The sequence below is a fragment of the Lethenteron reissneri genome, chromosome 62 (assembly GCF_015708825.2).
Source record: "Lethenteron reissneri isolate LAM-NWPU_2019-01 chromosome 62, ASM1570882v1, whole genome shotgun sequence".
Lineage (NCBI taxonomy): Eukaryota > Metazoa > Chordata > Hyperoartia > Petromyzontiformes > Petromyzontidae > Lethenteron > Lethenteron reissneri.
Genome location: NC_083840.1, coordinates 2,701,637 through 2,725,187, shown reverse-complemented (window position 1 = coordinate 2,725,187; position 23,551 = coordinate 2,701,637). Strand labels below are relative to the sequence as shown.

General features: G+C 47.1%; 1 protein-coding gene across 1 annotated transcript; it reads left to right on the top strand.

Annotated features, from left to right (window-relative positions):
• Nucleotides 1-1,548: 1,548 nt before the first annotated feature.
• On the top strand, nt 1,549-22,872 carry LOC133358549 (cornifelin homolog A-like). Its single transcript, XM_061576916.1, has 4 exons — nt 1,549-1,607; nt 3,736-3,901; nt 10,977-11,113; nt 19,591-22,872. Exons 2-4 carry the CDS (start codon nt 3,793-3,795, stop codon nt 19,708-19,710), a joined length of 366 nt encoding a protein of 121 aa, XP_061432900.1. The 5' UTR covers nt 1,549-1,607; nt 3,736-3,792; the 3' UTR covers nt 19,711-22,872.
• The last annotated feature ends 679 nt before the right edge of the window (nt 22,873-23,551 follow it).

Sequence of the window (23,551 nt, the reverse complement as noted above, 5' to 3'; positions counted from 1 at the left end):
CCCCCCAAAAAAAACATGCTTCAAATCGCTTTAAACTATTGCCTATTTCATTAAGTAGAACGTGTTGTCTATATTTATTTAAAGTTGCGCATTTTGATGTGACGTCACATTTCTTAACCCCCCACCCCACCCTCGTCACACATCGTCACAAATGTCTGACCCCCCCCAACCCCCCCTAGGTACTTGACGTCATTTATGGACGGCCCCTAAGCCGTCAACTTCGTTGAGTTACAATGTAGCTCAGTGGGGCCGCCTTTACCTAGTAAAATAAAAAATAGTTAATAGCTAAATTGTTAATAGTTAATAGTAAAATAGTTAATAGTTAAATAATTAATAGTTAAATAGTTAATAGTTAAATTGTTAATAGTTAATAGTTAAATTCTGGTGGTACGCAGTCTGATATCTCTCTCTCTGTGCAGTTGTAGAGCAAACCCCCCTCCACTGACCCCCAGTAGCTCTGTGTGAGCCCCCCAAAACCCCCACAGCCCCCCGCCAGCCTCCCCCGAGACCCCCCCCCCGAGCCGAGCGCTCTGAGACCGCGTGGCTGCCTCCGCGAGGAGCGGGCGCGGCTCGCGACCTCCATTGTGATGCCACTCCACCTGAGTGTGTGCACGTGCGTGTGTGTGTACGTGTGTATGTGTGTACGTGCGTGTACGTGTGTGTGTGCACGTGTGTGTGAGTGTACGTGTGTGTGTGTGTGTACGTGTGTGTGTGCGCACGTGTGTGTGTGCGCACGTGTGTGTGTGTGTACGTGTGTGTGTACGCGTGTGTGTACGCGTGTGTGTGTGTGTGTTCGTGTGTGTGTACGTGTGTGTGCACGTGTGTGTGTACGTGTGTGTGTACGCGTGTGTGTGTGCACGTGTGTGTGCACGTGTGTGTGTGTGTGTACGTGTGTGTGTACGTGTGTGTGTGTACGTGTGTGTGCGCACGTGTGTGTGTACCTGTGTGTGTGTTCGTGTGTGTGTACACGTGTGTGTGTACACGTGTGTGTGCACGTGTGTGTGTGCGTGTGTGCGTTCGTGTGTGTGCACGTGTGTGCACGTGTGTACGTGTGTGTGTGTACGTGTGTGTGAGCACGTGTGTATGTGCACGTGTGTGTGTACACGTGTGTGTGTGCACGTGTGTGTGTGTACACGTGTGTGTGTGTGCGTTCGTGTGTGTGTGTATGTGTGGGGAGCGGTCGTGTAGCGGTTAGCGCGCTGCGCTAAGAACCTGGCGACCCGGGTTCGATTCCCGCTCACGGCCAACACCAGTGACGATTTCCTGAACTGATACTGGGTCTCCCCTAGGTCGACTCAGCCTCAAAACCTGGTGCGGTGCGTAAAAAACATCGCCACTGGGGAGACAAAGGCGTTCGGGCGTGGCGCTGGCTCCCCATTCCCTCGTGTGCTTCCGGCTTTCATAGCTGCTACTCGCTAACAGCACTTGCCCCAATAGTCTGTTACAAGCTATAAGGGGGATCTTTGTCTTTGTCTGTGGGGGGGGGGGGTATTTGGGCGGTCCGACGCCCTATGTAAGCCATGGGGTGCCGCTCAGCTCCCTACTCCGTCTCTACTCTCATTCCTCGACACCCTCCCCTCCACCACGGAGCTCACCTCCACACACAGGTGAGTGAGTTGTGTGTGAGGGTTGTGAGTGAGGGTTGTGAGTGAGTGAGTGGTGTGGGTGAGTGAGTGGTGTGGGTGAGTGAGTGGTGTGGGTGAGTGTTGTGAGAGTTGTGAGTGTTGTGAGGGTTGTGAGTGAGTGGAGTGAGGGTTGTGAGTGCGTGGTGTGAGTGTTGTGAGTGAGTGGTGTGAGTGTTGGGACCGATAACTAATCGCAGTGTATGACATTATAAAACATACAATCCGCAACATTTTGGGCAATGGACCTCGTGTGTTATGAGTAAGAGCTATTTTCTGAAGCGTCGCCTATTATTTTTTCTTTTCAAGACCACACGGTTTTTACCGCTGCACGTGTTGAGTTGATATTATCTGTGCCAACGCAGCAGCATCGCTATAATTTGTGCATTAGAGAATGTTGTTGCCTCCATCTGGTACCCATTATCTAAAGAATATGTTGAACGTCTTTCCGTACGTAGACAACCGTGATAATTAATCGGAGGGGGCGCGGGAAGGGCAATAAACTAACACGTAACAATTCGTTCTTAAGAAATTAGTTTTCAATATATGCGAGTCTGTGGGTCTCGACGTGAGTATATGGGTCTCTGTGTGAGTCTATGGGTTTCTATGAGTCTATGGGTGTGTATGTGGGTGTCTGTGTGTGCGAGTCTGTGGGTCTATATGTATGTATGTTGAACTTCTTTCGCACCGTACATAGCCAACCGTGCTTATCGGTGGTTGCAGGGGTTTGGGGAAGGACAACAAACTCGGCACAACAATAAGTAGTTCTAAAGATTTAAAAGTGCACAGATCCCAGTGGCTTTCTAATTTTGCAGAATTATTTGAGTTGAAGTGCGATCCATTGTTTTAATATTTTAATAATCAGGATACTATCTTGATTTGAAGCTTTCGTGACTGCAGGAATCCATACTCTTTGGTTCTTTAGGTAAAGTCACGTAGGTAGAAAAATAATATAACACGACGTTTCGATCGCAACACAAGCGGTCGTTTTATGGCGGAAAAAATAATTATTTTTTCCACCTGCGGACGACAGTTTGTGTTGCGATCGAAACGTCGTGATATATTATTTTAGTTTTATTTATGTTTTCTGTATATTTGGAGTTTTCGTCTCTCTCTCCCCGTGGTCGCGTGGATTTTTATCCGGGTCCTCCAGCCTTTAACCTCCACATTTAGAATCAACATCACGCGATGAGAGTGATTTGGCTGCTGCTATAAATTTCTACACGATGATGATAAGACCGCTTCGTTGAGTGGTGGCGGCGGGGTTTAACAACACTTTCATATTTACGCGATCTAACCCAAAAAAGCTATTATGGATAATGATTAAAATTACAGGAACACAACAATTTTTTTAGGTTGGTGCGGGAGGGGGGGGGGGCATTTTGATTTTAGTTGTAGGGTAGTTTAACCAGGATAGTTTACCTAACTTAACTTAAATAACAATTATATATTAAGATCGACCAACTTGCACTTAACGCTTGCCCGCCGTGAGAGTTAAGCAGACGGCGCGCAGCTTGCAGTACTTTGACGCTTAATTTCTCACAGCCGCGGTTATTAAACCAGGGTGGCCCGCCACGTGCGGTTCCAACAGCGAACGCCTGACCACGTGGGCCCCACAAATCTTTGGGCCGCCACGGTGATTCGGAGATGTTAACTACCTCGCCTGGTATACAGGAGGTCGTGGGTTCGATCCCGATCCCTGATGCCTGCTGTATATTTGGAGTTTGTGGTGCGTCTCTCTCCCCGTGGTCGCATGGATTTTTCTTTTTGTCCTCCGGCTTTTCCCCCCCTCTACATTTAGAATCAATGTCACGCGTTTTTGGCTGTTGCTATACATTTCCACCTGATAAGCCACTTCGTTGAGCTGCCATTTGTGATGGCCAGGCCGCTTCCGAAAAACTAGCAACATAGCAGCTTCGTGGGCCTTACACCGAGTAAAATACAAAAATAAAACATGTTTAATTTTAGGTTCATCTCATTATTTGTGCAACACAGCTCACGTGGAGACCCAATAGGTGAGACAACCGGTTCTGGGTTCTGTTTTTGCTGCTGCGCTGCGATCGCTTCATCTCATTCCCGTGCCGCTGTCCTGCTCACCCCATCCACCCCACAGCCGCAAGCCTCCTCCTCCTCCCAGCCAGCCAGCTAGCCCAGCGTGCACGTGGCGGTGATGTCGCAGCCGACCGTGGTGACCCAGCAGCCCGGCGTGCCGTACGCCCCGCGCGCCCAGGAGGAGTGGAACTCGGGCCTCTGCGACTGCACTGATGACATGGGCATCTGTGCGTGAGGGTGGGGGGGCAGCGAGGTGGGGTGGGGGGCAGTGGGGTGGGGGGTGCGGGGGGGGGGCAGCGGGGTGGGGTGGGGGGCAGTGGGGTGGGGGTGCGGGGGGCAGCAGGGCGGGGGTTGGAGGTTGTGGTGGGGGGGCTAATAACAGTTAAACACAGTCGGCTTTCGCAAGCAATATTATCCATGAGGGTTTTTTTTGGGTTAAATCGCATAAATATAAATGTTTACATCATATATCTTTTTTTGGGTTACATCGTGTAAATATAAATGTGTCATTAAACCCACCACCACCGGACACAGCCAATTAGTGAAGGTTTGTCATGTAAACAGAACGTGCCAATTCGTCACTAGTACAGCACACCGGTGTGTTGGAGAGTGAAGCCACAACATTTTCAATCTGGGTACCACGTTTCTCCAGTCATTACAAATAGCATCATCAGGCGGCAGCCAGATTTGTGGAAAAATCCTCCTGTTTCGTTCCATAGAGGGATAGATGTGATGACGTCACCTGTGAGCCGTTCACGTGGGAGGGTTAATGAATGCATACAAATTACAATGGGCATCGACTACCACTTGGGTCATTCATATCAACGTACATTATGTATACACATTGTTCTTGTACCTCCTGTCCCTTGTGTGCACTAATATAACAAGTACATAGGCATAGTCTGTTATTTATTCTCTTATTTATTTTATTTCTACGTGACTTTACCGAAAGAACCAAAGAGTAATTCTTGCAGTCACGAAAGCTTCAAATCAAGTCTGAACCACCTCTACAATGGAGGATTTCCAGACAACTCATACTTAACTTCAAATTTAGCAATCTTTGGAAGAACGTAGTCAACCAGGTAAAGTGTTAATTGTTGTGTTAGCCGACTCTCTGTGTTGCATTGCATTACATTTCTAAGTTTACTAGGTTTGTTTTCTCTAACTTCCAACTTCTTTCACCCTGCCGCTCTCATTGACATGCTAATTTCTCCCCCCTCTCTCTATATAATACCTGGTCACAGAGGCGTTGTCTCTGCGTGTGTGTCTCTCTCTGCGTGTGTGTCCCTCTATGTGTGTCTCTCTGTGTGTCTCTTTCTCTGTGTGTTTGTCTCACTCTGTGTGTCTCTCTCTGTGGATGTCTCTCTCCGTGTCTGTGTTTGTCTCTCTCTGTATATGTGTCTCCGAGCTTGCATTCACACCTGATGACGGTTGCTTGTGTTGCAATCGTAACGTCGTACTCTATTATTGATTTTATTAGTTGATGATTCGCTTCCAAGCAGCACTAAGCCTGTAGCTATCCGAATGGTTAAAATAAAAAAAAAATTCTCCCAGTTTCAATAGATTATCTAATTAGTCTTGGCCAGTAGTAACTATTCTTTGGTTCTTTCGGTTAAGTCACGTCTAAAGATAAAATAATAAATTAAAATAAAAGCATATTACGACGTTTCGATTGCAACACAAGCAATCGAAACGTCGTAATATGCTTTTATTTTAATTTATTATTTTATCTTTAGACGTGACTTAACCGAAAGAACCAAAGAATAATTCCTGCAGTCACGAAAGCTTCATAATTAAGACAGTAGTAACTAGTTTTGCACAGAACTTCAACATGATCAAAATCAGTTGAGTGTCCTTGTTGGCATGCGTGTTCTGCTGCTGCCGACAGTTGTATTTGGGATTATTTGATATTCCTATATGACGTTATTTTAGTCGCGTGCTGATCTTTGTTCACGGATGGTGATAAAGTCTGAGAAGTGAAATTAAACATGTTAATTTAACTTCTGAGAAGTGAAGTGAAATTAAATAATCCCAAACACAACTTGAAATTAAACTTGTTAATTTCACTTCTCAGAATATCACCACTAGATTGTGATCGTCTAAGAAGTCAAATTAAATAAGTTAATTTCACGTCTCATGTAAAAAAACGCTGCAATTGAACGGTTACAATGATGCAAAAATCAACAGGGCACTATGTCAAAACCAAATTAAATAACACGAGAGTTGAAACTGACCAAGTAATTTAAACTATTAAAATCCCGTACAATGCAGGAGTAACTGATAAACTAGCCAGATTTTGGGAAAAACAAAACATCCGAGTCAGATTTAGCATAGTACATAAAATATAGAAACGAATATCTAGTACTATAACATTTATTACCAAAGCTATCAACAGAAGGTGTGTACTGGATTCATTGCCCTTGTGGCGAATCCTATGTTGAGCAGACAGGATGAAGAATCAGCATGAGGCTAAAAGTGACGTCATCACATCTATGCCTCTTTAAGGAACGAACCAGGAGGATTTCTCCACAAATCTGGCTGTTCGCCTGCTGATGCTCGTTGCAATTACTGGCGGAACGCCGTACTCCGATTGTAAATGTTGTGGATTTGCTTTCCAGCACACCGGTGTGAGGCACATACGTTTATTCTACACTTAAACACTTCTGTTCACACACGGGATAACTACAGATGGGTCAGGACAGCCGGCACGCCGCCTGACCCACGACGCCGTAGAGACTGAGACGTAGCACGACGGGTTTCATTCCAAACGACAGCCCCGATCCAGCCTCAGGACCTCCCTTTGATGCCCCCCAGCGTGGCCTGGCTGCGCCCTCGGCCACGCCCCCTTCTGGAACCTACCAGAAGGTTCTGGGCTATACCCCACGTGTCCCCTCTGTCACCTTTGCCCTACATCCCTTACCCTGGCCTATCACGTGCCCTGTTAGCTGGGTGGTGGCGGGTTTAATGACACATATTTACGCGATCTAACCCCAAAAAAACGATATTACAAATGTCATTAAACCCACCACCACCACCCGACACAGCCAATTAGTAAGGGTTGTCACGTAAACAAAATGTGGCCAATTAGTTACTAGTCCAGCACTAACTGGTTGTGTGTTGGAGAGTAAATCCATAACATTTAGAATTCGAGTACTGTGACGTTTCACCGGTAATTACAATAACGAGCACAATCAGGCGACAGCCAGAATTGCGGAGAAACCCTCCTGTTTTGGGTGGTAGCGGGTTTCACAACACATTTATATTCATGCGATCTAACGCAGAAAAAAACTCTGTTATGGATTTCTGTGTGTAGTTTTTGGCATCTTCTCCTTTTCTGCAGACTATTTATGAGTGAGTGGGAGTGTGTGAGAGGTCGACTTAGCCGAGAGTACCTGGTGCGATGTATAACATCATCGCCACTGGGGAGTCCAAGGCGGTCGGGCGTGGTGCTTGCCACCCACCCCCTCGTGTATCGTTCTGGCCATCATAGGTGCTGCTAGCTAACAGCACTTGCCCCAACAGTCCGTTGAGGCTACATGGGAGTCTTTGTGTGTGTGAACCCCAATGGCACCTGGGTCCTGTCGCGTGGCCTCTCATGTCAGCGAGAGCCTTCAACACGTCACGTGGCCTCGGATTGCGTCTGGCCTGGCACTGGCGCCGTGGTGACGTCACCGCCACTTACTGGCGAATGGCGGCTGTTGTTGTTGTGCGTCAACCAGTCCCTGGGCTTTCCGAAGGTCGACTCCGCCTCAAATGAGGACCTGGTGTCAAGTGTAAACTAACTAACTATTTTTATTTGACCAGGTAATGCCCACTGAGATATATAGCTCTTTTTCAGAAGCGACCTGGCCGTAAATGATAGCTTAACGAAGTGGCTTATCATCATTACGTGGAAATTTATAGCATCCAGATACTCTAAACGCACGTTTCTAAATGTGAAGGGAAACACCGGAGGACCCAGAGAAAAATCCACGCGCCCACGGGGAGAGAGACACGCAAACTACAAATACACAGGCCTCAGTGTTGGGATCAAACCCACCAAGTTCCTGTATACCAGGCAAGGTAGTTAACATCTCGCCACTGCGGCACAAACATCGCCACCAGAGAAACTAAGAAAGCAGCGTGTGGTGCTGGCCACCCACCCCTTCGGGTGCTATTCCGGCCTTCTTCATAAGGTGCTCGCGAACAGCACTTGCCCCAACAGTCTGTGTAGGCTATCCGGGGGGCAGGGGGACTTTGTCTTCGTGTATGAGTGTGCTTGAGTGTGTGTGGAGGTTGTTGCGGCTGGAAACACAACCCCCCATCCTTCTCGTTGGGTGCCGGTCCGGTAACACTTTGGTGGCTGTGAGCAACGCCATTGGGGGAGAAGGGCCGATACGAGTCAGCTGTTACCCTCGTGGGCAGTGCCGGATTAAGCTAGTGCGGGGCCTGTAGCATATGTTATAATAAAAAAAGTCATAAATATTAAAACAAAATTTTAACTTGCATAGTAAATTGTATTTTTTCATTTGCTATACAGCTAGATAATACGACAAATCGCTAACCTTAAACACTCAGTCGTTCATAAAATTTCGATTTAAAGCTTTCGTGACTGCAGGGATTCATCTTCTTGGTTTTTTCGGTAAAGTGACGTAGAAGGGAAGTAATAAAAATAAAACACAATAAAATAATTCTCACGACGTTTCGGCCACAACGCAAGCAGCCGTCCTCAGGTAAAAACCAGGTCCGTCGAGGCGACAGAGTCTGAATGAAACAGCACACGAGCTTGGAGCATGTATATAAGCTGGGCGCAGCAGCAACTGCAGCAGCAGCAGCAACTGCAGCTCCCTTTGATGCTGTTAATCCTGCATAATGCACATGCATATGTAGTACTAATCACATTCCTGCATTTCCCATAAATATGCTAAATTCCTCTTGATATGCAAATTCCTTTGTCAAGGCGCCCAGCTTATATATATGCTCCAAGCTCGTGTGCTGTTTCATTCAGACTCTGTCGCCTCGACGGACCTGGTTTTTACCTATGGACGGCTGCTTGTGTTGTGGCCGAAACGTCGTGAGAATTATTTTATTGTGTTTTATTTTTATTATTTTATTACTTCCCTTCTACGTGACTTTACCGAAAGAACCAAGAAGATGAATCCCTGCAGTCACGAAAGCTTTAAATCGAAATTTTCCTGTTGTCCACCCGACAGATGTGTCCAGAGTAGTATCCAGTGTCCTTCTCTTCACTGCCTGCATTATCAGGTTGTCGTCTATCTCTGATGCAACCTTTGTCTCACTACGTTGGTTACTCTCCCATCTAAATAGTTCCAGTGTCCTCTTCGCTGTCTGCAGCTTCATGTTGTCTTCTATCTATGGTGCAACCTTTGTCTCACTACCTTGGTGACTCTCCCATCTAAATAGTTCCAGTGTCCTCTTCGCTGTCTGCAGCTTCATGTTGTCTTTTATCTATGGTGCAACCTTAGTCTCACTACCTTGGTGACTCTCCCATCTAAATCGCAGTTTGATGCGGAGCTGTCGAGTCTTCACGACAGCGTCACTCTCAGCTTGACTCGCGTGGTCACCACCCCATGTCAGGTTCACTGTTTCTGCGACGTCATTTTTGCAATTGACCAGTCCAACAAACGCGTCTGCTGAGCCGACTGACGCTGCAGGCAACTGATTTATTTGAATGCTCATTCACGTTTGCGCGATATTTTTTTAAATTTCGTATGCGACTGGAGTTGTTTGGCTGCGATGTCTCTGCTTAAACCGAGCTATGACAAATGTTTTGATATTTGCATTTCTGTTGTTGTTTGCCTGTTGGCATTGTTCTCCAGTCTAACATTGGTGCGGAGGACAAGGCCGTAACAGTATGCTGCCTCTGCCGTAGGCCGATCAGTTTCAAACACAATGCGTACATTACATGTTTTACCACAAGTATGTGTGTGGTTAATGAAGACCTGGTTAATGCCTTGCAATAGGTGTGTCTATTTGATGTTTCAACATCTTAACACCCCCCCCCCCCCCGTGTTATTTTTATCGTCGGTGTGCGGTGAGTGTCGAGTCGGAGTGCGGTGTGGTGCGTGATGTCACTTTGGGTGTGTTGGGTGAAATGTTTGCCGAGTGTTTGTTAAATGATCGGAGAGTGGTTGGTGATTGTGTGGTGAGTGTCTTACGAAGGGTTTATGACGTGGTGCTTGGGTGGTAATATTTTGGTGAGTATGTGGTGTGCCGCCAATGCTTGGCGAGTGGCTGGCGAGTTTGCCGTGAGTGTTTGGTGAGCTTCGTGCGTGACGTGCCAGCAGGCTGGGGAGCGGTGGCGAAGCGGTTAGCGCGCTTGCGATTCCAACCCGGCGACCCGATTTCGATTCCCGCTCACGACCAACACCAGTGACGATTATCTGAATGGGTCCTGGACCTCCCCTAGGTCGACTCAGCCTCAAATGAGTGCCCGGTGCACTGCGTAAACATTGCCACTTGGGAGTCAAACGCGGTCGGTCGGTCGGGCGTGGTGCTAGCAACTCACCCCCTCACATGCTGTGCCGGCCTTAATAGGTGCTCGCTAACAGCACTTGCCCCAACAGTCTGTTAAGGCAATTATTTGTATGTTACCAGGTAAGGATGACTGAGCTATGCAGCTCTTTTTTAGCAGCGACCTGGCCACAAATGATAGGTCCACGGAAGTGGCTTATCATCCCGTGGAAATTCATAGCAGTAGCCAAACATATCTACGGATGGGTGACGGCGATTCCAATTGCGGAGGGCGACAAAGCCGGAGGACCACGGAGAAAAATCCTCGTGACCACGGGGAGAGCGAGAGATATAACACGCAAACTCGGGTGCTGTTAGCGAGCAACTATGAAAGCCGACATGGTGGTTGGCCATCACCACGTCCGGCCGCCTTTGTCTCCCCAGTCCTGATGTTCAGACGCACCAAAGACAAAGATCCCCAGTATAGCCTGAACAGACTGTTGGGGAAAGTGCCGCTGGCGAGCATCTAGAAAGGCTGGAACGGCACACGAGGGGGTGGGTGGTCAACACCACGCCCGGCCGCCTTTGTCTCCCCAGTGCTGTTCACACACACCACAGCAGATAGGACGGACTCATTTTAGGCCGAGTCGACATAGGGGAGGCTCCACGGCCTTTGCAGGCATTCGACGTCTTGGTCGTGAGCGGGAATCGAAATCGTGTCGACGAGTTCGTAGCGCGGCGCGCTAACCACTGCGCCAACACTCCCCATACACGCATGTGCTTGCGTTGAACTTCTTTCGCGCCGCACGTGGCCAACCGCGCTTATCGTCGTCTTCTGTCGCCCGCCAGGCTGCTGTGGGCTGTTCTGTTTGCCGTGCCTCGAGTGCCGCGTGGCGAGGGACTATGGCGAGTGCTGCTGCTTGCCATTGTTGCCCGGCACCAGCTTCTCCATACGCACCGGCATACGGGAGCGTTACCATATCGAGGTGAGGGACCGCCACTTCCACCCGTTTTTTTGTTGTTATTTTTTTTTCCACTTCCAGGTAAGGCTCCACTGAGCTATACAGCTCTCTGTGTGTGTGTGTTTTTCCCAGAAGCGACCTGGCCATCACAAATGACGACTCGCCGAAGTGGCGGCTCGTCATCGTGTGGAGGTTTATTGTCTTAGCCGAATACGCTCCTCTCAAGGCGCCCAGTCGCACCGTTAGCGCCACTGTGGGGTAACGCTGCACTCGCAAGCCGCAATCTCTGCTGTAGAGAGAGAGACGAGAGAGAGACGGTACCAGGGTGGGTCAGGTGGGTGGGTGGGTTGGCTATGGGTGGGTGGGTGGGATGGGTATGGGTGGGGAGGGTATGGGTGGATGGGTGTTTTTTTTGCATTCGACTGCAGGAATTGTGGTTAATGAAAACATGATTCCTTGTAAAAAAGGCTTCAGTTTTGTTGCCAGAAAAAAGGGTAAAAAAAACTATTATTATTATTATTCTTAGAGGATGTTTGTTTGCATGTTTTGCCACAAGTATGTGTCGTTAATGCAGACTTGATTCCTGGCAAAAGGTATCTATTTGGTGTTTGGACATCTTAACACCTTTCGATTTAAAGCTTTCGTGACTGCAGGAATCCATACTCTTTGGTTCTTTCGGTAAAGTCCGAGATTTGTTCATGAAGCCATCCAGATATATAAACACAGGCACAACTTCAACCGAGAAGATGGGTACAAACTGAGCAATCATTGGAAGGACGTTATTAACCAGGTAAAGTCTTAACTGACTGTGATGTTTCCACCTGCCTAGGTCAGCTGTTATTTCCGACTCTCTGAGTACATCACCAGGCTAAATATCCGTGAGGCTGCCTCGCCGCCTCCTGTGGCCGAGACCGTCACACATTGACACGCAAATCTCTCACATTTACATTTACTTACAAATTCCTTCTTTAGCTCCGCCCACTTACCCTTGGGTTGAGCCCACCAAAACCCTTTATAACTCTTGTTGCAGCAGCTTTTTCTCCTATGTCAGCAGTTCACCTGCTGTATCTGTTCCACCTGATGACGGTCGCTGGTGTTGCGATCGAAACGTCGTGATCTATTAATTTTCTTCCTACGTGACTTTACGGAAAGAACCAGAGTACATGTTGTATTGCCAGAAAGGGTTGGACCTATTCGTATGTCAACATTATGCAACATCCAATTCAGACGTTGGTAAAAATGTCAGCCGAGTGGCAGTTGCGACATATGAGCCTCTCGCATGCGAACGACACTGATGGCTTGCTTCCAAGGTAAACGAGCGCAATGATCTTGCGATCATCGTGCAGCGTTACTGTCACGTTTCTACTCGACCTATTGCCAAGCGCAAAGCCACAAACAGCGAGTGCAAGGGCGTGCCTTCAAGGGAATGCGAAACTTGGCCGCAAATGAACGATTCAAAGAAAGTAGATGGATCCTGTCCAGTCGGCTCTCTATCCATGCTATTGGCCTACAAGGCTGCCACAATGGCTTAGCCCCCACATTACTTACAGGTACTGATCCATTTACTGCATATACACCAGTACCGGATTATCATCGTAGCAAAAGTAGCTACATATACTACGGGCCCCGCACTTTCAAGGGCCTCCGCGCTAAATGCTTTCAAGTTATCGATGTCAGTTCAATGATTCTGCACTTGCTCTATGACTATAGTACTAGACTGCCTTCAACTTTTATGAACGACTGGGTGTTTAAGGTTAGCGATTTGTCGTATTATCTGGCTGTATAACAAATGAAAAAATACAATTACTTTACTGTGCAAGTAAAAATATTGTGTTTTAATATTTACGTGTTTTTCTTCTATTTAGGGCCCCTTTATAACATATGCTACAGGCACCGCACTAGCTTAATCCGGCACTGATTTACAACACCAATGAGGACCTTGAGATCTTATGATCTCTTTCTCAGTTTTCCGAGGTCAAGGCTCCGTTCCTGGGGGCAATCGGGGCTTTTGCCAGTGCAGCTCCGAGACTGTGGAACGCGTTGGCCTCCTGACAATGAGACAATTCAGAATCTTTAGAGATTTTTTTTTAATCTCTCCTTGAAAACTCACCTCTTTAAGATGGCATTTTCCGCCGTAGTTTTTGTCACTTTATGGCTGGCTCCATCTTATTTTTCTGCTTTCCATACATGGTAGCGCGTTGGCTTCCTCAAATGAAATGCCAAAACTATTTTAATAATATTTGCAAAACTTACATTCCATAATATGGTTAATAAAAATTGGGTTAGATTGCATTAATATCAAAGTGTCGTTAAACCCGCCACCACCCCGGCCACAGCCAATTAGTAATGGTTTGTCGTGTAAACGAAATGTAGCCAATTAGATACTAGTTCAGCACTAACCGGTTGTGTGAAGAGTAAACCCACTGCAACATTCACAATTCGAGTACTTTGACGATTCGCAGGTAATTACAACAACAATCAGCTTCGTAAGGCGATATCCAGAATTTGTTCACCAACAACAATAATAATCATGATGATGATGATGAAAAATAAGAACAGATTTTACCCTTTCTGGAAATAAAACAGGAGTTGTGTTAAGATGTTCAAACACCAAATAGATGCATATTTCAAGGCGTAAAGTCTGCATTAACCACACATACTTGGGAAAAAATCATGCAAACACATGCTATGATAATTATGTATGCATTGTTTTTAAAACTAATTGGCCTACACCAGAGACAGCCTTCTAAAACCTATTCTTATTTTTCAGTATTTTGTATGCTGGCAAAAAGGGTATCCCAAAGATAGAACTGCTCGACTCTAGCTGGAAGTGTTCTGACACTTGCATTGTGTTTCTATTGTTCACCTGTTGGGGTTCTCTGGTCTAACACTGGTGGTGAGGCAAGGCCACAAATGAGGCTGTTTCTGGCGTAGGCAAATCAGTTTCAAAGACAACGCGTACATGATTATCAAACAAGGCCGTAGCCATGGAGTCAATATTGGGGGGGACCAAATCTTACAGGGGGTCTAGGGCCCCCCCCCCCCCCAGAAAAAAATATCTAAATTTGAAAACGAATTTCCTGCCTAAAATATAAAAAAATTCACTAACACATGGGATGGACTTTTTATTTATTTCTTACAATAATGTCTAATAGTGTATTGTATTGTATTGCTTCGTTTTTTCTTTTTTACATTTTCTTGTTTCATTGTATGTAATGGCAGAGATTAGGGCTTAATAAAGTACAACCATAACTACAATAATATCAACAGAAATCTATGCATTGTTATATGAAGACAAGTCCAATTATTGTGGGCAAGGTTTAGCAAATTGTTTATATTTGCATAGCAATTTTTTTTATATTGTTTATAGCAATATATTGGGGGGGGGGGACATTTTGAGCATATTTGAATATTGGGGGGGATGTGTAATTACGGCCTTGTTATCAAAGCATGTTTGTTGGCATGTTTTGCCACAAGTATGCTCTGATAATATACGCATTGTCTTTGAAACTGATAATGACTTGGATATTAATTTACATTTACGGGGTGCCCGTGAACAATGCATCTCAGATGCACAGCGCGTACAACGGAACGAGTGAGACGCAGCCGGAGAGAGAGACTAACGAGACAGACGGAGATCCTGAGAGATACTTGGGGGGGAAGGGGGGGCGTGTTAATCAGGCGTCGTGGGGGTCATCAACCGGGAGACTTTTTGTCTCACATCGACCGCTGGTTGCTGAGCCTCCTGCAGTGTAGAGACAAAAGCCCCAAGGCTGGGAGTGCGGTGCGGTGAGTAGTTAATGGATGGATCTGGGACTCGGATCTTCTATTTTTGCATCAGACCTACTGCGAAAGAGCCACCTTCAGAATCAGAATATCGATTTATGCTGGAGGAATTCGACGAGCTATGAAGCTCATCTTCACAGATGTCCAGTCGGGGCACGGGATAAGAACGTGACAACAACAACCAGTTACAAAACACGGTAGGAGTGGAAAGTACAAGAAAGGTAAACAAATCACCCAAACACAAACAAATACAACACTCAACCATACAGATAAAACAAAAGACAAAGCCCACTGAGGTATGAACTCAAAAGCGACCTGGCTAAAACTCAAATGATAGCCACTCAACAAAGTGGCTTAAAGGGCCGTCCATAAATGACGTCACGCACCTAGGGGGGTGGCGGTCAGACATTTGTGACGATGTATGACGGGGGGGGGGGGTGGTTGAGAAATGTGACGTCACATCAAAATGCGCAACTTTAAATAAATATAGACAACACGTTCTACTTAATTAAATATACTTTAATACATGTTTTCTCCTACAACATCAGATTGCAGCGGCACATTAAATACGCACTACAATGACAATAGTTTAAAGCGATTTGAAGCATGTTTTATTTTCAAAACGGAAATATGGTTTTGGGAGGAGTGGGGGGCAGAGCTTTGTGACGTCATATTTGAGGGGGGGTCTCACTTTTTGCGAGGCCGCGTGACGAGGGGGGGAGGGGTCAAAAATCGTCCAAAATCGCGTGACGTCATTTAGGGACGACCCCTCACATCTGTCGGTCAAGACGAGACGGCTCAGGTTGGTAGGGCACGGCGTGTGTTGGCTACGCGCGTGCGCTTGCTCCGCGGCAGGTGTCGCGATAGCGCTGCACGCCCCCGGTGTTTAAAGCAAAAAACTAATTGATTAGAATCCAAGGGCAGTGTTGGTGCCGTTTCGTATTCCGCTTCTTTTTGTCCTTTTGCTGAGACCTGGCTTGATAGTGTGCAGATTGTGTGGTCAACGGTGCCCTGTAACAGCAGACCTTCGGAGACTGGATCCCTGGGTCGTTTTGAACCTCGATAAACTTTTAAAAACAGAGTAATGCAAAAGAACGGGTTGTGTAAAAATGTCCTAGGCACAATTGTCACAGCAATAAACCATTCAAGGTTACTCTCTGATTCTTTCGGTAAAGTCACGTAGGTATAAAATAAAATTAAATCACGACGTTTCGATTGGAACACAAGCAATCGTCATCAGGTGGGAAAACCACAGCAAGAAATATGTTTTGCTGAAGTGGGAGAGAGATGCCGACTACGGCATGCCGACCACGGCATCTATCTCCCACTTCAGCAAAACATCTTTCTTGCTGTGGCTTTCCCACCTGATGATGATTGCTTGTGTTGCAATCGCAACGTGATTTATTTTTATTTTATACCTACGTGACTTTAGCGAAAGAACCAGAAAGTATGGATTCCTGAAGTCACGAAAGCTTCAAATCAAGACATTCAAGGTTAATGAGCCCCGATATGAATCACGTGACGATCGTAAATACTGCCACCAAGTCTCTCTGAGCTGTGTCCTTTCTCAAAGATGTCGGTGATCATGGCCTTCTTTAGGTTTAGCTCTGTCCATAATATTACTCAAGGACCTGTTCGTCTATTGGTATTGTTAGTTTTTGGGCAATGTTAGTCAATGGGCAATGTTAGTCTACGGGCAATGTTAGTCTCTGGACAATGTTAATCTATGGGCGATGTTAGTCTATGTGCAATGTTCGTCTATGAGCAATGTTAGTCTATTGGTAATGTCAGTCTATGGGAAATGTTAGTCTATGGGCAATGTTAGTCTATGGTGCAATGTTAGTCTATTGGTAATGTCAGCCTATGGGAAATGTTAGTCTATTGGTATTGTTAGTCTTTGGGCAATGTCAGTCTATGGGAAATGTTAGTCTATGGGCAGTGTTAGTCTATGGTGCAATGTTAGTCTATGGTGCAATGTTAGTCTATGGTGCAATGTTAGTCTATTGGTAATGTCAGTCTATGGGCAATTTTAGTCTATGGGCAGTGTTAGTCTATGGGCAATGTTAGTCTATAGTGTAATGTTAGTCTATGGTGCAATGTTAGTCTATGGTGCAATGTTAGTCTATTGGTAATGTCAGTCTATGGGCAATGTTAGTCTATGGGCAGTGTTAGTCTATGGGCAATGTTAGTTTATGGGCAATGTTAGTCTATGGCGCAATGTTAGTCTATTGGTAATGTTAGTCTATGGACAATGTTAGTCTATGGACAATGTTAGTCTATGGGCAATGTTAGTCTATGGACAATGTTAGTCTATTGGCAATGTTAGTCTATGGGCAGTGTTAGTCTATGGGCAGTGTTAGTCTATGGGCAATGTTAGTCTATGGACAATGTTAGTCTATGGGCAATGTTAGTCTATGGGCAGTGTTAGTCTATGGACAATGTTAGTCTATGGGCAGTGTTAGTCTATGGGCAATGTTAGTCTATGGACAATGTTAGTCTATGGGCAATGTGAGTCTTATCTCTTTATGTGCCGCGCCCTTTCCGAAAGAAGTCGGTGAACTTGGCCTTACTTTTATGTAGTTCTGCCCATGGTAATGACTCAATAAAGTTGTCCCCGATGCTCCCAGTTGCATCCAATCGTTAAAATGGGTTGTGGTGCAACTCAACCACTGGCAGCGCCAGTGTGTGGGGGGGGGGGGGCAAGTGCCCCCACAATGATCCGATCGAAATACCTAATTTTGATCGGATCATTAGGGTTTATTAGTAATAAATCGGGATTTTGCGACCCCCTCTGCTACTGTGAAGCATATTATTACGTGCCAGGAACTCTATGAGATGATAGGACAATAGTCTGTGTCCATAATTGGCAATAAGTAATGGAAAAGCAGTTATAATTGACTCAGAATTGTGCGCAGTTGCATATACAGCACACGACTTCCCTGAAGGCATCAACACCTTCAGCGAGCGCGATGCCGATCACACAACGCGGTTCGAATTCGACCCTCGATCGATGGCTGCGCCATCGCCTCACACGCGTCGAATAAAAAGCAAGGGACAAGTCCTTACTTACCAACAACTCCTATCATTTTTAATTGTTGGTGGGGTTGCCCCCCCCCCATCCTGAAAATCCTGGCTCCGCCATTGCCAACAACCCCCGCTTCTTGTAGTATAACTTTCCAGTCATCTCCGATTAGCACGGTCGGCTACGTACGGCGCGAAAGAAGTTCAACATACACACACGCATTCATACCTAGTCTCTTGTTTTCTCGACGACGTGGTCAAGAAACCGACCCCTGCCACCAGGTGACATTTGAAACGTAGCTCGGAGTAGGAGATGGATAACGTCCGTAAAACCGCCCGCAATGCGCACATGTTTATTCCCCATACCGCAGTGACCCCCCCCCCGCATTAGCCACCACACCGCCCACACTACCCGTGCCACCAATGTATCCACACCGCCACTGCTGCTTTGCACGCGACCTCCTTCTGGCTACATCCAGGTATAGGAGGTCTTTGACCGCATGGCGTGAGAAACGCGCATTTCTGTGCGTGGGAGGCAATTCCAGAAGGTTTGCAAACCTCATCTGTATTGTGAGGTGTGCCAATTTCGGAACGGCGAGTGGCTGTTGTAATGTTGAGGGCGCGTTCTACCAGGAACTTGTGTTTCAACCACCACCACCACCACCACCACGCTGCATGCCACAACACGGCCGCTTCTGCTGCTTTTCCTCACACTACTCGACTTTGGAATTCCCTCCCAGGATGAGCGGAGTTCACGCAATCTCCGCTCATCCTCGCAGCAGCAGCGGCGGGTGGCTTTTGGCTGGCCATCGAACAAAAACAGTGACCGCATTGCGCGGCACTTTCGGATGTGCTCATGCGGCCGTCTGGAACGCTCTTCCTTCCGATATTAGGAAGCCACTGGAGCTGTGTACTTTTAAATCAGATTTAAAATCTAGATGATGATGATTTAAGCATCGATATACGGTGCTTTTTCTGGAAGACTTTGCTGTTTTTTCCTGGATTTTTCTGTTTGCGCGTAGTCACTTTAAGATGTTTCTTGTTCATGTTTTTGTTTGTTGCGGTTGCACCCGATTCAAGAGCCGAATGGCTCACAGGGCTATACCTGATAAATGAAAAATGTTTTTTTTTCTTTAGAATTTTTGTGTTTAGTTTTTTGTCCTTCCGCCGGACCTCCGATTATCACGGTTGGCAACTACGGTGCGAAAGAAGTTTAACATACATACATACCCAAGCTGTTATCATGAAGAATATCAACATAGTGAGAGCCGAGGCCGTGGTGGCGGCTTTGCCTGTGGCCTGTAACCCAGCACTGTTGGAGGCAGCAGCAGCAGCTGCAGCAGGGGGATTGGTGGATCACAACACAGATGATGCAAAGCTCTCTTCCCGTGAGCGTCGAGGAGGAGCCGTGTGAATGTTGAACTTCTTTGTCACCATACGTAGCCAACGGCGCTAATCGGAGGTACGGACGACAACGCGTGGACTAATCCCCATCTGTTCCAACTCCATTTTCTGTGAGCGTTGAGGAGGAGCCGTTCCCGGCCAGGCATAGTGCTGTCCAGCAACCACCCCTTCGTGTGCCACCGCGCCAGCCCCATAGGTGCTGCTACTCCCTACTAACAACACTTGCCCCAACAATCTGTTAAGGCTATACGGGGGGGGGTGTCTTTGTCTTTGTGTGTGTGCGTGTGCAGGGCACGGTGTGCCGTGATTGGGTCCACCTGGCATGCTGCTTTTCGTGCGCCTTGTGCCAGACTGCGCGGGAGCTCAAGCATCGGCGCGCGCAGGCGAACGTGGTCACCTACCGCGGATAAGAGGGCATCGCCATCATCACCACCACCATCGTCATCATCATGATTAGCACTATCATCATAGAACAACCATCATCATTACCACCACCACCACCACCTACATCACCACCACCAGTACCATCGTCAACATCATAAAACAACCATCACCTTCATGATCATCATCATCATGATCATCATTACCACCGCCATCATCATAGAGCCACCACCAACAACCTACATACAACAACCACGACTATCATCACCACCGCCATCATCATAATCATCATCACCACCACCATCATCATAGAACCACCACTAAAACCTACGTACAACCACCAAGATCAGCATCATCCTGAAACACATGCCGGGTGGATGCCGTGTGCGTGGATCGGGCTTCAAGGGAACACTTCTGCGCACGGGCAGCGGAGACACAATCACCCCACTCCCGCCCCGTGTTCGAAAAGAGCCCCGCTGAAGTGGCTGTGTGCACACACGCTTCGGATTTAGTTTTTGGCATCGAGATCCGTGAAACATATATATTGTTGGAATTATCCGCAGACAATTGAGAGCCTCGTGCAGTACGGGTTCACCACGTGGATGTCACGAGGGGCACGGCACTGACAATCGGCAATCGGTGCCTCCCAACATCCCCACTCCACCGCCACAACTGCATGTCTATCTGTCTGTGTATTTAACTTCTTTTTTATCGAAAGTAGCCAACCGCGGTGGTGCAGTGGATAGCGCTACGCTGCGCTTTGAACCTGGCGACCCGATTTCGATTCTCGCTCACGGCCAACGCTAGTGACGATTATTTGAACCGGTCCTGGGCCTCCCCTAGGTCGACTCAGCCTCAAAAATGTACCTGGTGCGGTGTATAAACATCGCCACGAGGGAGACAGCAGGTCGGGCATGGTGCTGGCCACCCACCCACCCCCTCGTGTACTCTGCTGGCCTTCATAGGTGCTACTCGCTAACAGCACTTTCACCAACAGTCTGTTAAGGCTATATGGGAGCTCTTTGTCTTTCTGTTGAAATCCTTTCGTCCCGTGCGTAGCCAAACCGCGCTAATCGGAGGTGCGGGACATCGCGTGTGTTTTGTGGCACGCCAACTCTGCACGCCTCTGTGTTATGCACTTTTAAATCACCTCGATTGAAAACGCATTTCTTTAGAACTGCTTTTGGCGTGTTTAGTTTGTCGTGCTTCCACCCCCCCTCCGCACACCTCCGATCTATCACGGTAGGGCTATGTACGTTGCGAAAGAAGTTCTACTACGTACATAGGCCCACGCGTGTGTGTGCTGTCGAATCTGTTTGTGTTTCCGGCAGCCTGAATGGATGTTTCCGTTACGATGGGGCTTTACAGATTTGCAAGGTTGAACTCCGCAGCCACTCGTCACGTGTAGCCACCACCCCGCAGTTTCCAAAATGTAGCTAGCCGATCGTCTCGGCTCGGTCACCCACTGACTCACCGAGAGACACGTAGCCTTACATAGAGACCCATCTGATACAGGGAGCTTCAAACAAATACCACAAGAAATGTGACGCCACCGGGCTCTGGAGACCACCTGGAGAAGATTCCAGGGCATGTGTTGACAATGATGGCGAACAAGTGGAGACTCTTTGAGTTTTCGAAGCTATGAACATTACATTTGTTATCATGTTGCAGTGTGTTATCCATTAAAAACAATAGCCCATGTAAGCGTTAACATTGTTTTGAAGCACCAAGCATATATGGAGAGGTATAAACTCGCACACACGCACACATTGAGTTGTCACCACTCAGACTCATAGCCACCACTCTGCCCGTTGAATTGTAATTGTCTTCAAGAAACGAGACGCAATATGTGGCAATGTGGCTGCTGTCGCCGCTGTTACTGCGTTGGCAGTGGTGCACAACCACAAACCCTCAACACGCTCGTCAGATACAACCCTGTGACCCCGAAAGGAACACAGGATGTCGAGGTGATGTGTGCGGTTGGGCTTCTTTCACGCACCGTACGTGAGCCAACCGTGCCAATAGGTGGTTGCGACCTATGGGTCTTGAAGGGCCATCGTCTAAAATAATCGTGCCGGCGTGTGCGTAAACCGTAAGATGCAAAACGGCTAAGGCTAAAGATCCCGCGTTTAGCGCCGTTGGCAACGTACGTTGCGACAGAAGTTCAACATACATACACATCCACACACACACGATTTACTTAGAAACCTTTTTACCGAGCCGTTGTGCCTACCCCCCTCCCTCCGTCACGGTCTAATCTTTTGCCGAATTATTACATTTAATAAAATGACTCCATTTGGAAATCGTTGACTCAATTCTGCGAACGCCTGTCAGGAAACCCTCCTGCTCGAGTCTTGAGGCTCGTGGAGGCTTTACTGCAGGCTAATCGAGCGGAGTGATGAACAATACCATGTTTTCTTTTAGGTCGGTGTGAATAGTGAATTTATTGCTTTTTTTAATTCACCAGGCAAGGCCCGCTGAGCTGTGTAGCTCTTCATGCAGAAGCGACCTGGCTGTCACAAACAATAGCTCAACGAAGTGGCCGATATCGCCATGGCGCGTAAATGTATAGCACGAGCTAAATATTCGGAACGAGTGACGTAAATGTATAGCACGAGCCAAATATTCGGAACGAGTGACGTAAATGTATAGCACGAGCCAAATATTCGGAACGAGTGACGTTGATCCACGCGACCACGGAGAGAGAGACGCAAACTCCAATTATACAGCAGAAGGCATCAGGGTCGGGATGGAACCCACGACCTCCTGAATACCAGGCGAGGTAGTTAACATCTCCTAGCCACCGTGGTCGCCACGGATTCCCCTCATTTGCCCCGTTTGTACCGTCTCGTTCGTATTCATTGCGTGTTTAATCTCGCCTGGAGTTAAGTTCGCTTCCACGGCTCGCCAAAACGAAACGGTCACGCGTCAGATCGGACGAGTCGTAAACGAATCAATTTCTTTGTTTATCTATCGCCAGTGTAAGAATGTATTGAGAATCATCGACTTGTTATGACTTGCCTATTGTATCGCGCTTTTTTGTTGCATAACGTGCACCGAATTCCCTTTGGCGCGTACACTGATGATTGCGGTGTACACTGATAATGATTACGGTGTACACTGATAATGATTACGGTGTACACTGATCATATTTACGGTGTGCTTTCAGTTGCTACTTTGATTTTTGAGTGAATAAAAAAACAAAACGGATCCCCTCGTGCCGCTGTCAGAGCCTCGCCGAGTGTTCGTGAATGTGGTAGCCGTTTCGTCTGTGGGCAATACGTTCACGTGCGTGTTGAACTCCTTTCGCTCCGTACGTAGCCAATCATGCTCATCGAAGGTGCGGGCAATGATGGCTACACTCTGCTGATGTGTCCCGGTCACAATGAGACCGGTGATACTAAACCTTGTCTTTGTGCTACATAAATGATAAATGGCCACATCATGATTGTGACAAGCTACCTCTCTGAGATGCAATTTGTGGTAGCTATATTGCAGCTCAAATGGGCCTTACCTCGTCAAACAAAAAAAGTGTAATAATAGGATTTTCTCCTTTTTTCTGGCAACAAAACTGAAACCTTTTTACAAGGATTCATGTCTGCATTAACCACAATACTTGCAGTCAAAATGCAAAAAACCCACTAATAATATATGCATTGTCCTTGAAACTGATTGGTCCACACCAGAGACAGCTTTCTTTTGAGTCTCGTCTCAATTGGTGCTCGGCCAGATTTTGGTACTGGCAAAGGAGGTCTAATGATATAAAAAAGTGTAGTTTGTTAACCAGGATGGCCTGCGCGGATTTGAACGCGAACCTCTGCAACAAGTGACTAACGCGCTACCGCAGGGCCACCGTGCGCGCACCAAACC